The sequence below is a fragment of the Salvelinus namaycush genome, chromosome 6 (assembly GCF_016432855.1).
Source record: "Salvelinus namaycush isolate Seneca chromosome 6, SaNama_1.0, whole genome shotgun sequence".
NCBI lineage: Eukaryota > Metazoa > Chordata > Actinopteri > Salmoniformes > Salmonidae > Salvelinus > Salvelinus namaycush.
The window spans coordinates 1,401,993-1,415,502 of NC_052312.1; the positions used below are offsets into that span (position 1 = coordinate 1,401,993).

Sequence of the window (13,510 nt, forward strand, 5' to 3'; positions counted from 1 at the left end):
TCTGGCTGCTTCGGTGCTATTTCTGACGGTAGCTGTGATGGTAGCTGCAATGTAAAACTGATTTATACCTCAAATATGCACATTTTTCAAACAAAACATAGATTTATTGTATAACATGTTATAAGACTGTCATCTGATTAAGTTGTTTCTTGGTTAGTTTGGTTGGTTCTTGGTTAGTTAGGTTGGTTTTGTGCATGCTACCTGTGCTGTGAAAAATGTCTGTCCTTTTTTGTATTTGGTGGTGAGCTAACATAAATATACGTGGTGTTTTCGCTGTAAAACATTTTAAAAATCGGACATGTTGGCTGGATTCACAAGATGTTTATCTTTCATTTGCTGTATTGGACTTGTTAATGTGTGAAAGTAAATATTTCTAAAAAATATATTTTGAATTTCGCGCCCTGCACTTGAGCTGGCTGTTGTCATAAGTGTACCGACATCGGGCTTGCAGCCCAAAGAAGATAACTCGGTTTAAAATAACTACATTATGATGTTTTTAACACCTATATCGAATAAAATCAGAGCCGGATATATCTAAAGCCTATTACATTTACATTTACATTTAAGTCATTTAGCAGACGCTCTTATCCAGAGCGACTTACAAATTGGTGCATTCACCTTATGATATCCAGTGGAACAGCCACTTTACAATAGTGCATCTAAATCTTTTAAGGGGGGGGGGGGGTTAGAAGGATTACTTTATCCTATCCTAGGTATTCCTTAAAGAGGTGGGGTTTCAGGTGTCTCCGGAAGGTGGTGATTGACTCCGCTGACCTGGCGTCGTGAGGGAGTTTGTTCCACCATTGGGGTGCCAGAGCAGCGAACGGTTTTGACTGGGCTGAGCGGGAACTGTACTTCTTCAGAGGTAGGGAGGCGAGCAGGCCAGAGGTGGATGAACGCAGTGCCCTTGTTTGGGTGTAGGGCCTGATCAGAGCCCGAAGGTACGGAGGTGCCGTTCCCCTCACAGCTCCGTAGGCAAGCACCATGGTCTTGTAGCGGATGCGAGCTTCAACTGGAAGCCAGTGGAGAGAGCGGAGGAGCGGGGTGACGTGAGAGAACTTGGGAAGGTTGAACACCAGACGGGCTGCGGCGTTCTGGATGAGTTGTAGGGGTTTAATGGCACAGGCAGGGAGCCCAGCCAACAGCGAGTTGCAGTAATCCAGACGACAAGTGCCTGGATTAGGACCTGCGCCGCTTCCTGTGTGAGGCAGGGTCGTACTCTGCGAATGTTGTAGAGCATGAACCTACAGGAACGGGCCACCGCCTTGATGTTAGTTGAGAACGACAGGGTGTTGTCCAGGATCACGCCAAGGTTCTTAGCGCTCTGGGAGGAGGACACAATGGAGTTGTCAACCGTGATGGCGAGATCATGGAACGGGCAGTCCTTCCCCGGGAGGAAGAGCAGCTCCGTCTTGCCGAGGTTCAGCTTGAAGTGGTGATCCGTCATCCACACTGATATGTCTGCCAGACATGCAGAGATGCGATTCGCCACCTGGTTATCAGAAGGGGGAAAGGAGAAGATTAATTGTGTGTCGTCTGCATAGCAATGATAGGAGAGACCATGTGAGGTTATGACAGAGCCAAGTGACTTGGTGTATAGCGAGAATAGGAGAGGGCCTAGAACAGAGCCCTGGGGGACACCAGTGGTGAGAGCACGTGGTGAGGAGACAGATTCTCGCCACGCCACCTGGTAGGAGCGACCTGTCAGGTAGGACGCAATCCAAGCGTGGGCCGCGCCGGAGATGCCCAACTCGGAGAGGGTGGAGAGGAGGATCTGATGGTTCACAGTATCAAAGGCAGCCGATAGGTCTAGAAGGATGAGAGCAGAGGAGAGAGAGTTAGCTTTAGCAGTGCGGAGCGCCTCCGTGACACAGAGAAGAGCAGTCTCAGTTGAATGACTAGTCTTGAAACCTGACTGATTTGGATCAAGAAGGTCATTCTGAGAGAGATAGCAGGAGAGCTGGCCAAGGACGGCACGTTCAAGAGTTTTGGAGAGAAAAGAAAGAAGGGATACTGGTCTGTAGTTGTTGACATCGGAGGGATCGAGTGTAGGTTTTTTCAGAAGGGGTGCAACTCTCGCTCTCTTGAAGACGGAAGGGACGTAGCCAGCGGTCAAGGATGAGTTGATGAGCGAGGTGAGGTAAGGGAGAAGGTCTCCAGAAATGGTCTGGAGAAGAGAGGAGGGGATAGGGTCAAGCGGGCAGGTTGTTGGTCGGCCGGCCGTCACAAGACGCGAGATTTCATCTGGGGAGAGAGGGGAGAAAGAGGTCAAAGCACAGGGTAGGGCAGTGTGAGCAGAACCAGCGGTGTCGTTTGACTTAGCAAACGAGGATCGGATGTCGTCAACCTTCTTTTCAAAATGGTTGACGAAGTCATCCGCAGAGAGGGAGGAGGGGGGGGGGGGGGGGGGGGGGGGGGGGGGGGGTGGGAGGGGGAGGAGGATTCAGGAGGGAGGAGAAGGTGGCAAAGAGCTTCCTAGGGTTAGAGGCAGATGCTTGGAATTTAGAGTGGTAGAAAGTGGCTTTAGCAGCAGAGACAGAAGAGGAAAATGTAGAGAGGAGGGAGTGAAAGGATGCCAGGTCCGCAGGGAGGCGAGTTCTCCTCCATTTCCGCTCGGCTGCCCGGAGCCCTGTTCTGTGAGCTCGCAATGAGTCGTCGAGCCACGGAGCAGGAGGGGAGGACCGAGCCGGCCTGGAGGATAGGGGACATAGAGAGTCAAAGGATGCAGAAAGGGAGGAGAGGAGGGTTGAGGAGGCAGAATCAGGAGATAGGTTGGAGAAGGTTTGAGCAGAGGGAAGAGATGATAGGATGGAAGAGGAGAGAGTAGCGGGGGAGAGAGAGCGAAGGTTGGGACGGCGCGATACCATCCGAGTAGGGGCAGAGTGGGAAGTGTTGGATGAGAGCGAGAGGGAAAAGGATACAAGGTAGTGGTCGGAGACTTGGAGGGGAGTTGCATAACGAGAGCTTTTCAGAATGCAATCCTGAGGTCTGTCTTGCGTCATGACGAACGTTGAAAAGACTGCACACCCGGTTCCAAGAGCTTTTATACGGCCTCAGAACTACCCAGACACCCCATTCCAATTCTCACTGCTTACTGACATCTAGGGGAAGGCGTATGCAGTGCATGTCGACCCATAGATTACATGCAAATTTATAAACTGACCCTGGAACAGAGCCCCCGATTTTAGATTTTTCAGTTCCTGACAGGAAGTTTGCTGCAAAATGAGTTCTGTTTTACTCACAGATATAATTCAAACGGTTTTAGAAACTAGAGAGTGTTTTCTATCCAATAGTAATAATAATATGCATATTGTACGAGCAAGAATTGAGTACGAGGCAGTTTAATTTGGGAACAAATTTTTACAAAGTCGAAATGGCGCCCCCCTATTGAGAAAAGGTTTTAAGCCATTTTGCCATAACTTTGTAAGTATGTTTGGGGTCATTGTCCATTTGGAAGACCCATTTGCAACCAAGCTTTAACTTCCTGACTGATGTCTTGAGATGCTGCTTCAATATATCCACATAATTTTCCTTTCCTCATGATGCCATCTATTTTGTGAAGTGCACCAGTCCCTCCTGAGGCAATGCACCCCCACAACATGATGCTGCCACCCCCGTGCTTCACGGTTGGGATGGTGTTCTTCGGCTTGCAAGCATCCCCCTTTTTCCTCCAAACATAACGATGGTCATTATGGCCAAACAGTTCTATTTTTGTTTCTTCAGACCAGAGGACATTTCTCCAAAAAGTACGATCTTTGTCCCCATGTGCATTTGCAAACCCTAGTCTGGCTTTTTTTATGGCGGTTTTGGAGCAGTGGCTTCTTCCTCGCTGAGCGGCCTTTCAGGTTATGTTGATATAGGACTCGTTTTACTGTAGATATAGATACTTTTGTGCCTGTTTCCTCCATTATCTTTCCACGGTCCTTTGCTGTTGTTCTGGGATTGATTTGCACTTTTCGCACCAAAGTACATTAATCTCTATGAGACAGAATGCATCTCCTTCCTGAGCGGTATGACGGCTGCGTTGTCCCATGGTGTTTATACTTGCGTACTATTGTTTGTACAGATGAACGTGGTACCTTCCGATGTTTGGAAATTGCTCCCAAGGATGAACCAGATTTGTGGAGGTCTACAATTTTTTTTCTGAGGTCTTGGCTGATTTCTTTTGAGTTCCCCATGATGTCAAGCAAAGAGGCACTGAGCTTAAAGGTAGGCCTTGAAATACATCCACAGGTACACCTTCAATTGACTCAAATGATAATTATCGTATCAGAAGCTTCTAAAGCCATGACATCATTTTCTGGAGTTTTCCAAGCTGTTTAAAGGCACAGTCAACTTAGTGTATGTAAACTTCTGACCCACTGGAATTATGATACAGCGAATTATAAGTGAAATAATCTGTCTGTAAACAATTGTTGGAAAAATTACTTATGTCATGCACAAAGTAGATGTCCTAACGACTTGCCAAAACTATAGTTTGTTAACAATACATTTGTGGAGTGGTTGAAAATGAGTTTTAATGACTACAACCTAAGTGTATGTAAATTTCTGACTTCAACTGTGTATAGCACTGTGTATAGCACTGTAGATCCACTATATAGTACTGTATTATAGACCCACTATATAGTACTGTACTGTAGTATTGTCCCACTATACAGTACTGTAGTATAGACCCACTATATAGGACTGTAGTATAGACCCACTATATGATACTGTAGTCTAGACCCGCTGTAAAGTACTGTAGTATATACCCACTATACAGTACTGTAGTAAATACCCACAATACAGTACTGTAGTCTAGACCCACTATATAGTACTGTAGTATAGACCCACTATAAAGTCCTGTAGTATAGACCCACTATAAAGTCCTGTAGTATAGACCCACTATAAAGTCCTGTAGTATAGACCCACTATATAGTGCTGTAGTCTAGACCCACTATATAGTACTGTAGTATAGACCCACTATAAAGTCTTGTAGTATAGACCCACTATAAAGTCCTGTAGTATAGACCCACTATATAGTGCTGTAGTCTAGACCCACTATATAGTACTGTAGTATAGACCCACTATAAAGTCTTGTAGTATAGACCCACTATAAAGTACTGTAGTCTAGACCCACTATACAGTACTGTAGTCTAGGCCCACCATACTGTTATAGTACTGTAGTTTAGACCCACTGTAAAGTACTGTAGTCTAGACCCACTATATAGTACTGTAGTTTAGACCCACTCTGTAGTACTGTAGTCTAGACCCACTATACAATACTGTAGTCTAGACCACTATACAGTACTGTAGTCTAGACCCACTATATAGTACTGTACTGTAGTATAAGACCCGTTATACAGTACTGTAGTATATACCCACTATATAGTACTGTACTGTAGTATAGACCCACTATATATGACTGTATTATAGACCCACTATATAGTACTGTACTGTAGTATTGTCCCACTATACAGTACTGTATTATAGACCCACAAAACAGTACTGTAGTATAGACCCACTATATGATACTGTAGTCTAGACCCGCTGTAAAGTACTGTAGTATAAGACCCGTTATACAGTACTGTAGTATAGACCCACTATATAGTACTGTAGTCTAGACCCACTATATAGTACTGTAGTATAGACCCACTGTAAAGTCCTGTAGTATAGACCCACTATAAAGTCCTGTAGTATAGACCCACTATAACGTGCTGTAGTCTAGACCCACTATATAGTACTGTAGTCTAGGTCCACCATACTGTTATAGTACTGTAGTATAGACCCACTGTAAAGTACTGTAGTCCAGACCCACTATATAGTACTGTAGTTTAGACCCACTATATAGGACTGTATTATAGAATCACTATATAGGACTTTTTTATAGACCAACTATAAAGGACTGTAGTATAGACCCACTATATAGGACTGTATTATAGACCCACTATATAGGACTGTACTGTAGTATTGTCCCACTATACAGTACTGTGGTATAGACCCACTATACAGTACTGTATTATAGACCCACTATATAGGACTGTAGTATAGACCCACTATATAGGACTGTAGTATAGACCCACTATATAGGACTGTAGTATAGACCCACTATATAGGACTGTAGTATAGACCCACTATATAGGACTGTATTATAGACCCACTATATAGGACTGTATTATAGACCCACTATATAGGACTGTATTATAGACCCACTATATAGGACTGTAGTATAGACCCACTATATAGGACTGTCGTTTAGACCCACTATATAGGACTTTAGTATAGACCCACTATATAGGACTGTAGTATAGACCCACTATATAGGACTGTATTATAGACCCACTATACAGTACTGTATTATAGACCCACTATATAGGACTGTAGTTTAGACCCACTATATAGGACTGTAGTTTATACCCACTATATAGGACTGTAGTATAGACCCACTATATAGGACTGTATTATAGACCCACTATATAGGACTGTCGTTTAGACCCACTATATAGGACTTTAGTATAGACCCACTATATAGGACTGTAGTTTAGACCCACTATATAGGACTGTATTATAGACCCACTATATAGGACTGTAGTATAGACCCACTATATAGGACTGTATTATAGACCCACTATATAGGACTGTAGTATAGACCCACTATATAGGACTGTAGTTTGGACCCACTATATAGGACTGTATTATAGACCCACTATATAGGACTGTAGTATAGACCCACTATAAAGGACTGTATTATAGACCCACTATATAGGACTGTAGTATAGACCCACTATATAGGACTGTCGTTTAGACCCACTATATAGGACTGTATTATAGACCCACTATATAGGACTGTATTATAGACCCACTATATAGGACTGTAGTATAGACCCACTATTTAGGACTGTATTATAGACCCACTATATAGGACTGTAGTATAGACCCACTATATAGGACTGTAGTATAGACTCACTATATAGGACTGTAGTATAGACCCACTATATAGGACTGTAGTTTAGACCCACTATATAGGACTGTCGTTTAGACCCACTATATAGGACTGTAGTATAGACCCACTATATAGGACTGTAGTATAGACCCACTATATAGGACTGTATTATAGACCCACTATACAGTACTGTATTATAGACCCACTATATAGGACTGTAGTTTAGACCCACTATATAGGACTGTCGTTTAGACCCACTATATAGGACTTTAGTATAGACCCACTATATAGGACTGTAGTTTAGACCCACTATATAGGACTGTATTATAGACCCACTATATAGGACTGTAGTATAGACCCACTATATAGGACTGTATTATAGACCCACTATATAGGACTGTATTATAGACCCACTATATAGGACTGTATTATAGACCCACTATATAGGACTGTAGTATAGACCCACTATATAGGACTGTAGTTTAGACCCACTATATAGGACTGTAGTATAGACCCACTATATAGTACTGTAGTATAGACCCACTATATAGGACTGTAGTATAGACCCACTATATAGGACTGTAGTATAGACCCACTATATAGGACTGTATTATAGACCCACTATATAGGACTGTAGTATAGACCCACTATATAGGACTGTAGTATAGACCCACTATATAGGACTGTATTATAGACCCACTATATAGGACTGTAGTATAGACCCACTATATAGGACTGTATTATAGACCCACTATATAGGACTGTAGTATAGACCCACTATATAGGACTGTATTATAGACCCACTATATAGGACTGTAGTTTGGACCCACTATATAGGACTGTAGTATAGACCCACTATATAGGACTGTAGTTTAGACCCACTATATAGGACTGTAGTATAGACCCACTATATAGGACTGTAGTATAGACCCACTATATAGGACTGTATTATAGACCCACTATATAGGACTGTAGTACAGACCCACTATATAGGACTGTAGTATAGACCCACTATATAGGACTGTAGTATAGACCCACTATATAGGACTGTAGTCTAGACCCACTATATAGGACTGTAGTTTAGACCCACTATATAGGACTGTAGTTTAGACCCACTATATAGGACTGTAGTATAGACCCACTATATAGGACTGTAGTATAGACCCACTATATAGGACTGTAGTTTAGACCCACTATATAGGACTGTAGTATAGACCCACTATATAGGACTGTAGTTTAGACCCACTATATAGGACTGTAGTTTAGACCCACTATATAGGACTGTAGTATAGACCCACTATATAGGACTGTAGTATAGACCCACTATATAGGACTGTATTATAGACCCACTATATAGGACTGTAGTTTAGACCCACTATATAGGACTGTAGTTTAGACCCACTATATAGGACTGTAGTATAGACCCACTATATAGGACTGTAGTATAGACCCACTATATAGGACTGTAGTATAGACCCACTATACAGGACTGTATTATAGACCCACTATATAGGACTGTAGTATAGACCCACTATACAGGACTGTAGTTTAGACCCACTATATAGGACTGTAGTATAGACCCACTATATATGTCTCAGTAACAGAACAAACCGTTGTCAGCCAAACACATAGAAAAAGGTCCTCTTGATTTAACCTCATCTATCAGAGACACCCCTGCTATTCGCTACTTAAACTAGGAGTGCTGTTTTATACAGGCTGTATTAGGCTATTAGTAGACCGCAAGGTGCAAAGTGTGTGTGTGTGTGTGTGTCAGAGCAGGTTCCATGCGACCTAACCCCAACCCACAACAACCACACACATCACACAAACCACCCTGCTATTAATACTGTAATTAGAGAGAAACCTTTGTTCTTTTCAATATATTCTCTCTCTCTCTCTCTCTCTCTCTCTCTCTGTCTCTCTGTCTCTCTCTCTCTCTCTCTCTCTCTCTCTCTCTCTCTCTCTCTCTCTCTCTCTCTCTCTCTACTATAGGTAGTGATGTGTGGCAGCAGACTGAGAGGTCTCTGTTCAGTAAAGCGTTGACGACCCACGGCAAAGATTTCTCTCTCATCCAACAAATGGTTTAAGTTCAACTTTCATATCATTCCGTAATGATTCCTCATCTGTTGTATGTACCAAGGCATTTATGTTAACTACTCACGCCTGTGTGTGTGTGTGTTGCAGGTGCAGACTAAGTGTGTGTCTCAGTGTGTGGAGTTCTACTATCTGTCCAGGAAACTTCCTGACAAACAGAGGAAACAGAGGGAGGAGGAACGAGGGATGGAGGAACAGACGAGTGTAAGGAAGAATGCACTGTTGGGACCCGGCTTTGATCTGTGTCATTTTCTTTTGTCTCATTTCATCTCTTTCTATTTGTCTCTCACTAAACTCCCTCCCTCCCTCCCTCCCTCCCTCCCTCCCTCCCTCCCTCCCTCCCTCCCTCCCTCCCTCCCTCCCTCCCTCCCTCCCTCCCTCCCTCCCTCCCTCCCTCCCTCCCTCCCTCCCTCCCTCCCTCTCTTTCTCTCTTTCTCTCTCATGCTCTCCTCTCTCTCTTTCTCTCTCATGCCCTCCTCTCTCTCTTTCTATTTGTCCCTCTGTCCATCCATCTCTTTCTCTCTGCTGTCAACCCTTACATGCTGACCAGACCGGACACGTTGCGTGCGCGAGCGTCGCAAAATAAATTTAGAAATCCATGTTATTCAATTATTGCACCCACACTGCTTGCGCGTGCCAAAGAGCGTCTGCGACGCCAAGGGCTAAAATAGATGTCGTTCCTATTTCTGACGCGGATCGCGCTGCAAGTCCTGCTTCTCCCATCTCCTCATTGGTTTATAGAAGCAGGTATCCACGTGCCATCTCCTCATTGGTTTATAGAAGCAGGTACCCACGTGCCATCTCCTCATTGGTTATACCCATGTGGGTGATTGAAAACCGAACTGTTTTGCTGGTAGTCGTGGTAATACAATGAAAGTTTAGATACGATCACCATATAATTTAAACGATGAAAAAGCCTGGAAGGAGGAGAGATGACTAGAAACGATTCGGTTGGCCGTTTTATATGTGGATTAATTGTCGGAGTAGAGATCCTTGTCCATTTCAGGTAAAATAACAACTCAAGGTTTATATCCCAGGACAAATTAGCTAGCAACAGCAAGCTAGCTAAACAGGACAAATTAACGTTAGCTAGCAAGTGCAAGCTAACTAGCTAAAATATCATACATGTTTAATGCTTTTCGACCTGTCCCCAAATGAATGTCATTGGTTCAGAGTTTGTTTTGATATTTTAACCTGCATGTCGTGATCGCGTTTGGTGTGGGGGGGCAAAATAAATTTATGCACGATCGCGTACGATGGCGCACGCGCGCAGTTGGTTTGGGCAAGGTGTTACGTGTGATGCCTTCTGGTCTTTGGTGAAATAATTAGGAACAGCTGACAAATCTTTAGTCAGCTCTGATTTGCTGACTCGTGTTCTAATTCACTAGATCATCTTCTGATTTGCTGACTCGTGTTCTAATTCACTAGATCATCTTCTGATTTGCTGACTCGTGTTCTAATTCACTAGATCATCTTCTGATTTGCTGAGTCGTGTTCTAATTCACTAGATCATCTTCTGATTTGCTGACTCGTGTTCTAATTCACTAGATCATCTTCTGATTTGCTGAGTCGTGTTCTAATTCACTAGATCATCTTCTGATTTGCTGAGTCGTGTTCTAATTCACTAGATCATCTTCTGATTTGCTGAGTCGTGTTCTAATTCACTAGATCATCTTCTGATTTGCTGAGTCGTGTTCTAATTCACTAGATCATCTTCTGATTTGCTGACTTGTGTTCTAATTCACTAGATCAACTTCTGATTTGCTGAGTCATGTTCTAATTCACTAGATCATCTTCTGATTTGCTGACTCGTGTTCTATTGAGGCTCACGGTCAGAATGTCTCCTTATAGAGAGATTCTATTGCGCTCCGATATCCTTTTACAGGTGGTGTCCCTCCCTAAACCTATGGAACGGGTGGTACCAGCCCCGTCATTGGCTACCAGCTTCCCCTGTAAGCAGTGTGGAAAGTGAGTTTTCCCAACCTGATGATTGAACTATCTATACACACCCTGTCTGAGTTTGAATATCGATCTTTGGGCAGATGTTGTAATTTTTTTACTAATCTTTCTTCATCTCTTTCTTGCCCTCCCTCCTGCCCTCTCTTCAAGGATGTTCTATAAGATAAAGAGTCGTAACGCCCATATGAAGATCCATAGGCAGCAGCAGGATAACTGGAGACACCCCCCAGGCCTCGGCATCAACCTAGCCCAGAACGTCACCCCCAACCTCGGCACCAATCTACCCCAGCGCCAGGCTTCAGGTCGGGCCTACCTCCCAGGTCCCATCAACAGCAACCACCACACTGGTGGTGCTCACACCATCATCATCAACAACATCAGTGTTCCAAACATTCCAAACACCAATACCATAACCAATAGCAACAGTGTCAGTGTCATCGACTCCACCCCTAATCAGAGAGGACACGCCCCCCTCCTCTCTGTCCAGCAATCGTGGGACTTGTTTCAGCTGAACTCTGATCCTGCGGCAGGGTTCTACTATGACCCGGAAGTGAAAGGAGCCCTGGGAGTCACGGGGGGAGGGGTGAAAGGTCAAGTCCTCTGGCAGTAGAGTTCTAGAATCAGAATGAATAGAACAGACATGTATAGGACTACATTCACGCTTTGCACCATCAAAAGCATTTAAAAGATATAAATATAGTGAGAAATATGTAAATTATGTTTAATATGTATTTAAATGTTTTGAATTTCAATTTGTATTAAAATGGATTTTTGTATCTCTCTTATCTCTTCTTTTACTTTCCCGCTCACACTCAAAAACAGACATCCATCTAACCAACCAACCAACCAACCAAACCTTTCTCCATCCTGTGCCTAAATGGCTACATATTGACATACAGTACCAGTCAAAAGTTTGAACACATCTACTCATTCAAGGGTTTTTGTTTATTTTTTAAACTATTTTCTACATTTCTACATTGACCTATTTGGTAAAATACCAAGTCCATATTATGGCAAGAACAGGTCAAATAAGAAAGAGAAATGACAGTCCTTCATTACTTTAAGACATGAAGGTCAGTCAATACGGAACAGTTCAAGAACTTTGAAAGTTTCTACAAGTGAAGTTACAAAAACCATCAAGTCCTATGATGAAACAGGCTCTCATGAGGACCGCCACAGGAAAGGAAGACCCAGAGTTACCTCTGCTGCAGAGGACAAGTTCATTAGAGTTACCAGCCTCAGAAATTGCAGCCCAAATAAATGCTTCAGAGTTCAAGTAACAGACGCATCTCACATCTCAACTGTTGGTGGTCAAATTGCTGCAAAGAAACCAATAATCATAAGAGACCTGCTTGGGCCAAGAAACACGAGCAATTGTCACGACTTCCGCCAAAGTTGTTCCCTCTCCTTGTTCGGGCGGTGTTCGGCGGTCGACGTCACCGACCTTCTAGCCATCACTGATCCATTTTTCATTTTCCATTGGTTTTGTCTTGTCTTCCATCACACCTGGTTCCAATTCCATCAATTACATGTTGTGTATTTAACCCTCTGTTTCCCCTCATGTCTTTGTCGGTGATTGTTTGTTGTATGTTTTGTGCAAGTCATGTTCTGATGTCATGTTCTGGTGTCGTGTTCTGGTTTCGTGTTCTGGTGTCAGGTTCTGGTGTCATATTCTGGTGTCATGTTCTGGTGTCATATTCTGGTGTCATATTCTGGTGTCAGGTTCTGGTGTCAGGTTCTGGTGTCAGGTTCTGGTGTCAGGTTCTGGTGTCATGTTCTGGTGTCGTGTTCTGGTGTCGTGTTCTGATGTCGTGTTCTGGTGCGACGGGTTTTGTACACTTTTATATTATTTTTGTATATTTTGGTTTTATGATCATTTATTAAACTGCTCCGTTTATAAGTTCGTTCTCCTGCGCCTGACTTCCCTGCCACCAGCACACACCACAACAATGGACATCAGACCGGTGGAGATCTGTCCTTTGGTCTGATGAGTCCAAATTTGAGATTTTAGGTTCCAACCGCCGTGTCTTTGTGAGATGCAGAGTAGGTGAACGGATGTTCTCCGCATGTGTGGTTCCCACCGTGAAGCATGGAGGAGGAGGTGTGATGGTGTGGTTCCCACCGTGAAGCATGGAGGAGGAGGTGTGATGGTGTGGGGGTGCTTTGCTGGTGACGCTGTCTGCGATTTATTTAGAATTCAAGGCACACTTTACAAGCATGGCTACCACAGCTTTCTGCAGCGATACGCCATCCCATCTGGATTGGGCTTAGTGGGATGGCCAACAAGTGCTCAGCATGTGTGGGAACTCTTTCACGGGTGATGGAAAAACATTCCAGGTGAAGCTGGTTGAGAGAATGTTTAAGACTTTTTTGATTACTACATTATTCCGTATGTGCTATTTCATAGTTGTGATGTCTTCACTATTATTATATAATGAAGAAAAATAAATAAAAACCTTTGAATGAGTAGGTGTGTCCAAACTTTTGACTGGTACTGTGATATGGTCTGAGTGCACTCTACAGCAGTATTCTCTT

General features: G+C 43.4%; 1 protein-coding gene across 15 annotated transcripts in view; it reads left to right on the plus strand.

Annotated features, from left to right (window-relative positions):
* The window catches only part of LOC120049546, a 44,968-nt gene extending 33,208 nt beyond the window's left edge, over window positions 1-11,760 (plus strand). For 12 of the 15 annotated variants that reach the window (XM_038995806.1, XM_038995804.1, XM_038995807.1 and 9 more), the window contains 4 exons: window positions 8,915-9,003; window positions 9,107-9,220; window positions 10,902-10,984; window positions 11,126-11,760. In XM_038995806.1, coding sequence (XP_038851734.1) covers window positions 8,915-9,003; window positions 9,107-9,220; window positions 10,902-10,984; window positions 11,126-11,585 — 746 coding nt within the window. In that variant the 3' untranslated portion in view covers window positions 11,586-11,760. Of the gene's footprint in view, window positions 1-8,914; window positions 9,004-9,106; window positions 9,221-10,901; window positions 10,985-11,125 lie in introns of those variants that run through there. The other 3 variants (XR_005477116.1, XR_005477117.1, XM_038995817.1) reach the window with 2 other exon arrangements.
* The last annotated feature ends 1,750 nt before the right edge of the window (window positions 11,761-13,510 follow it).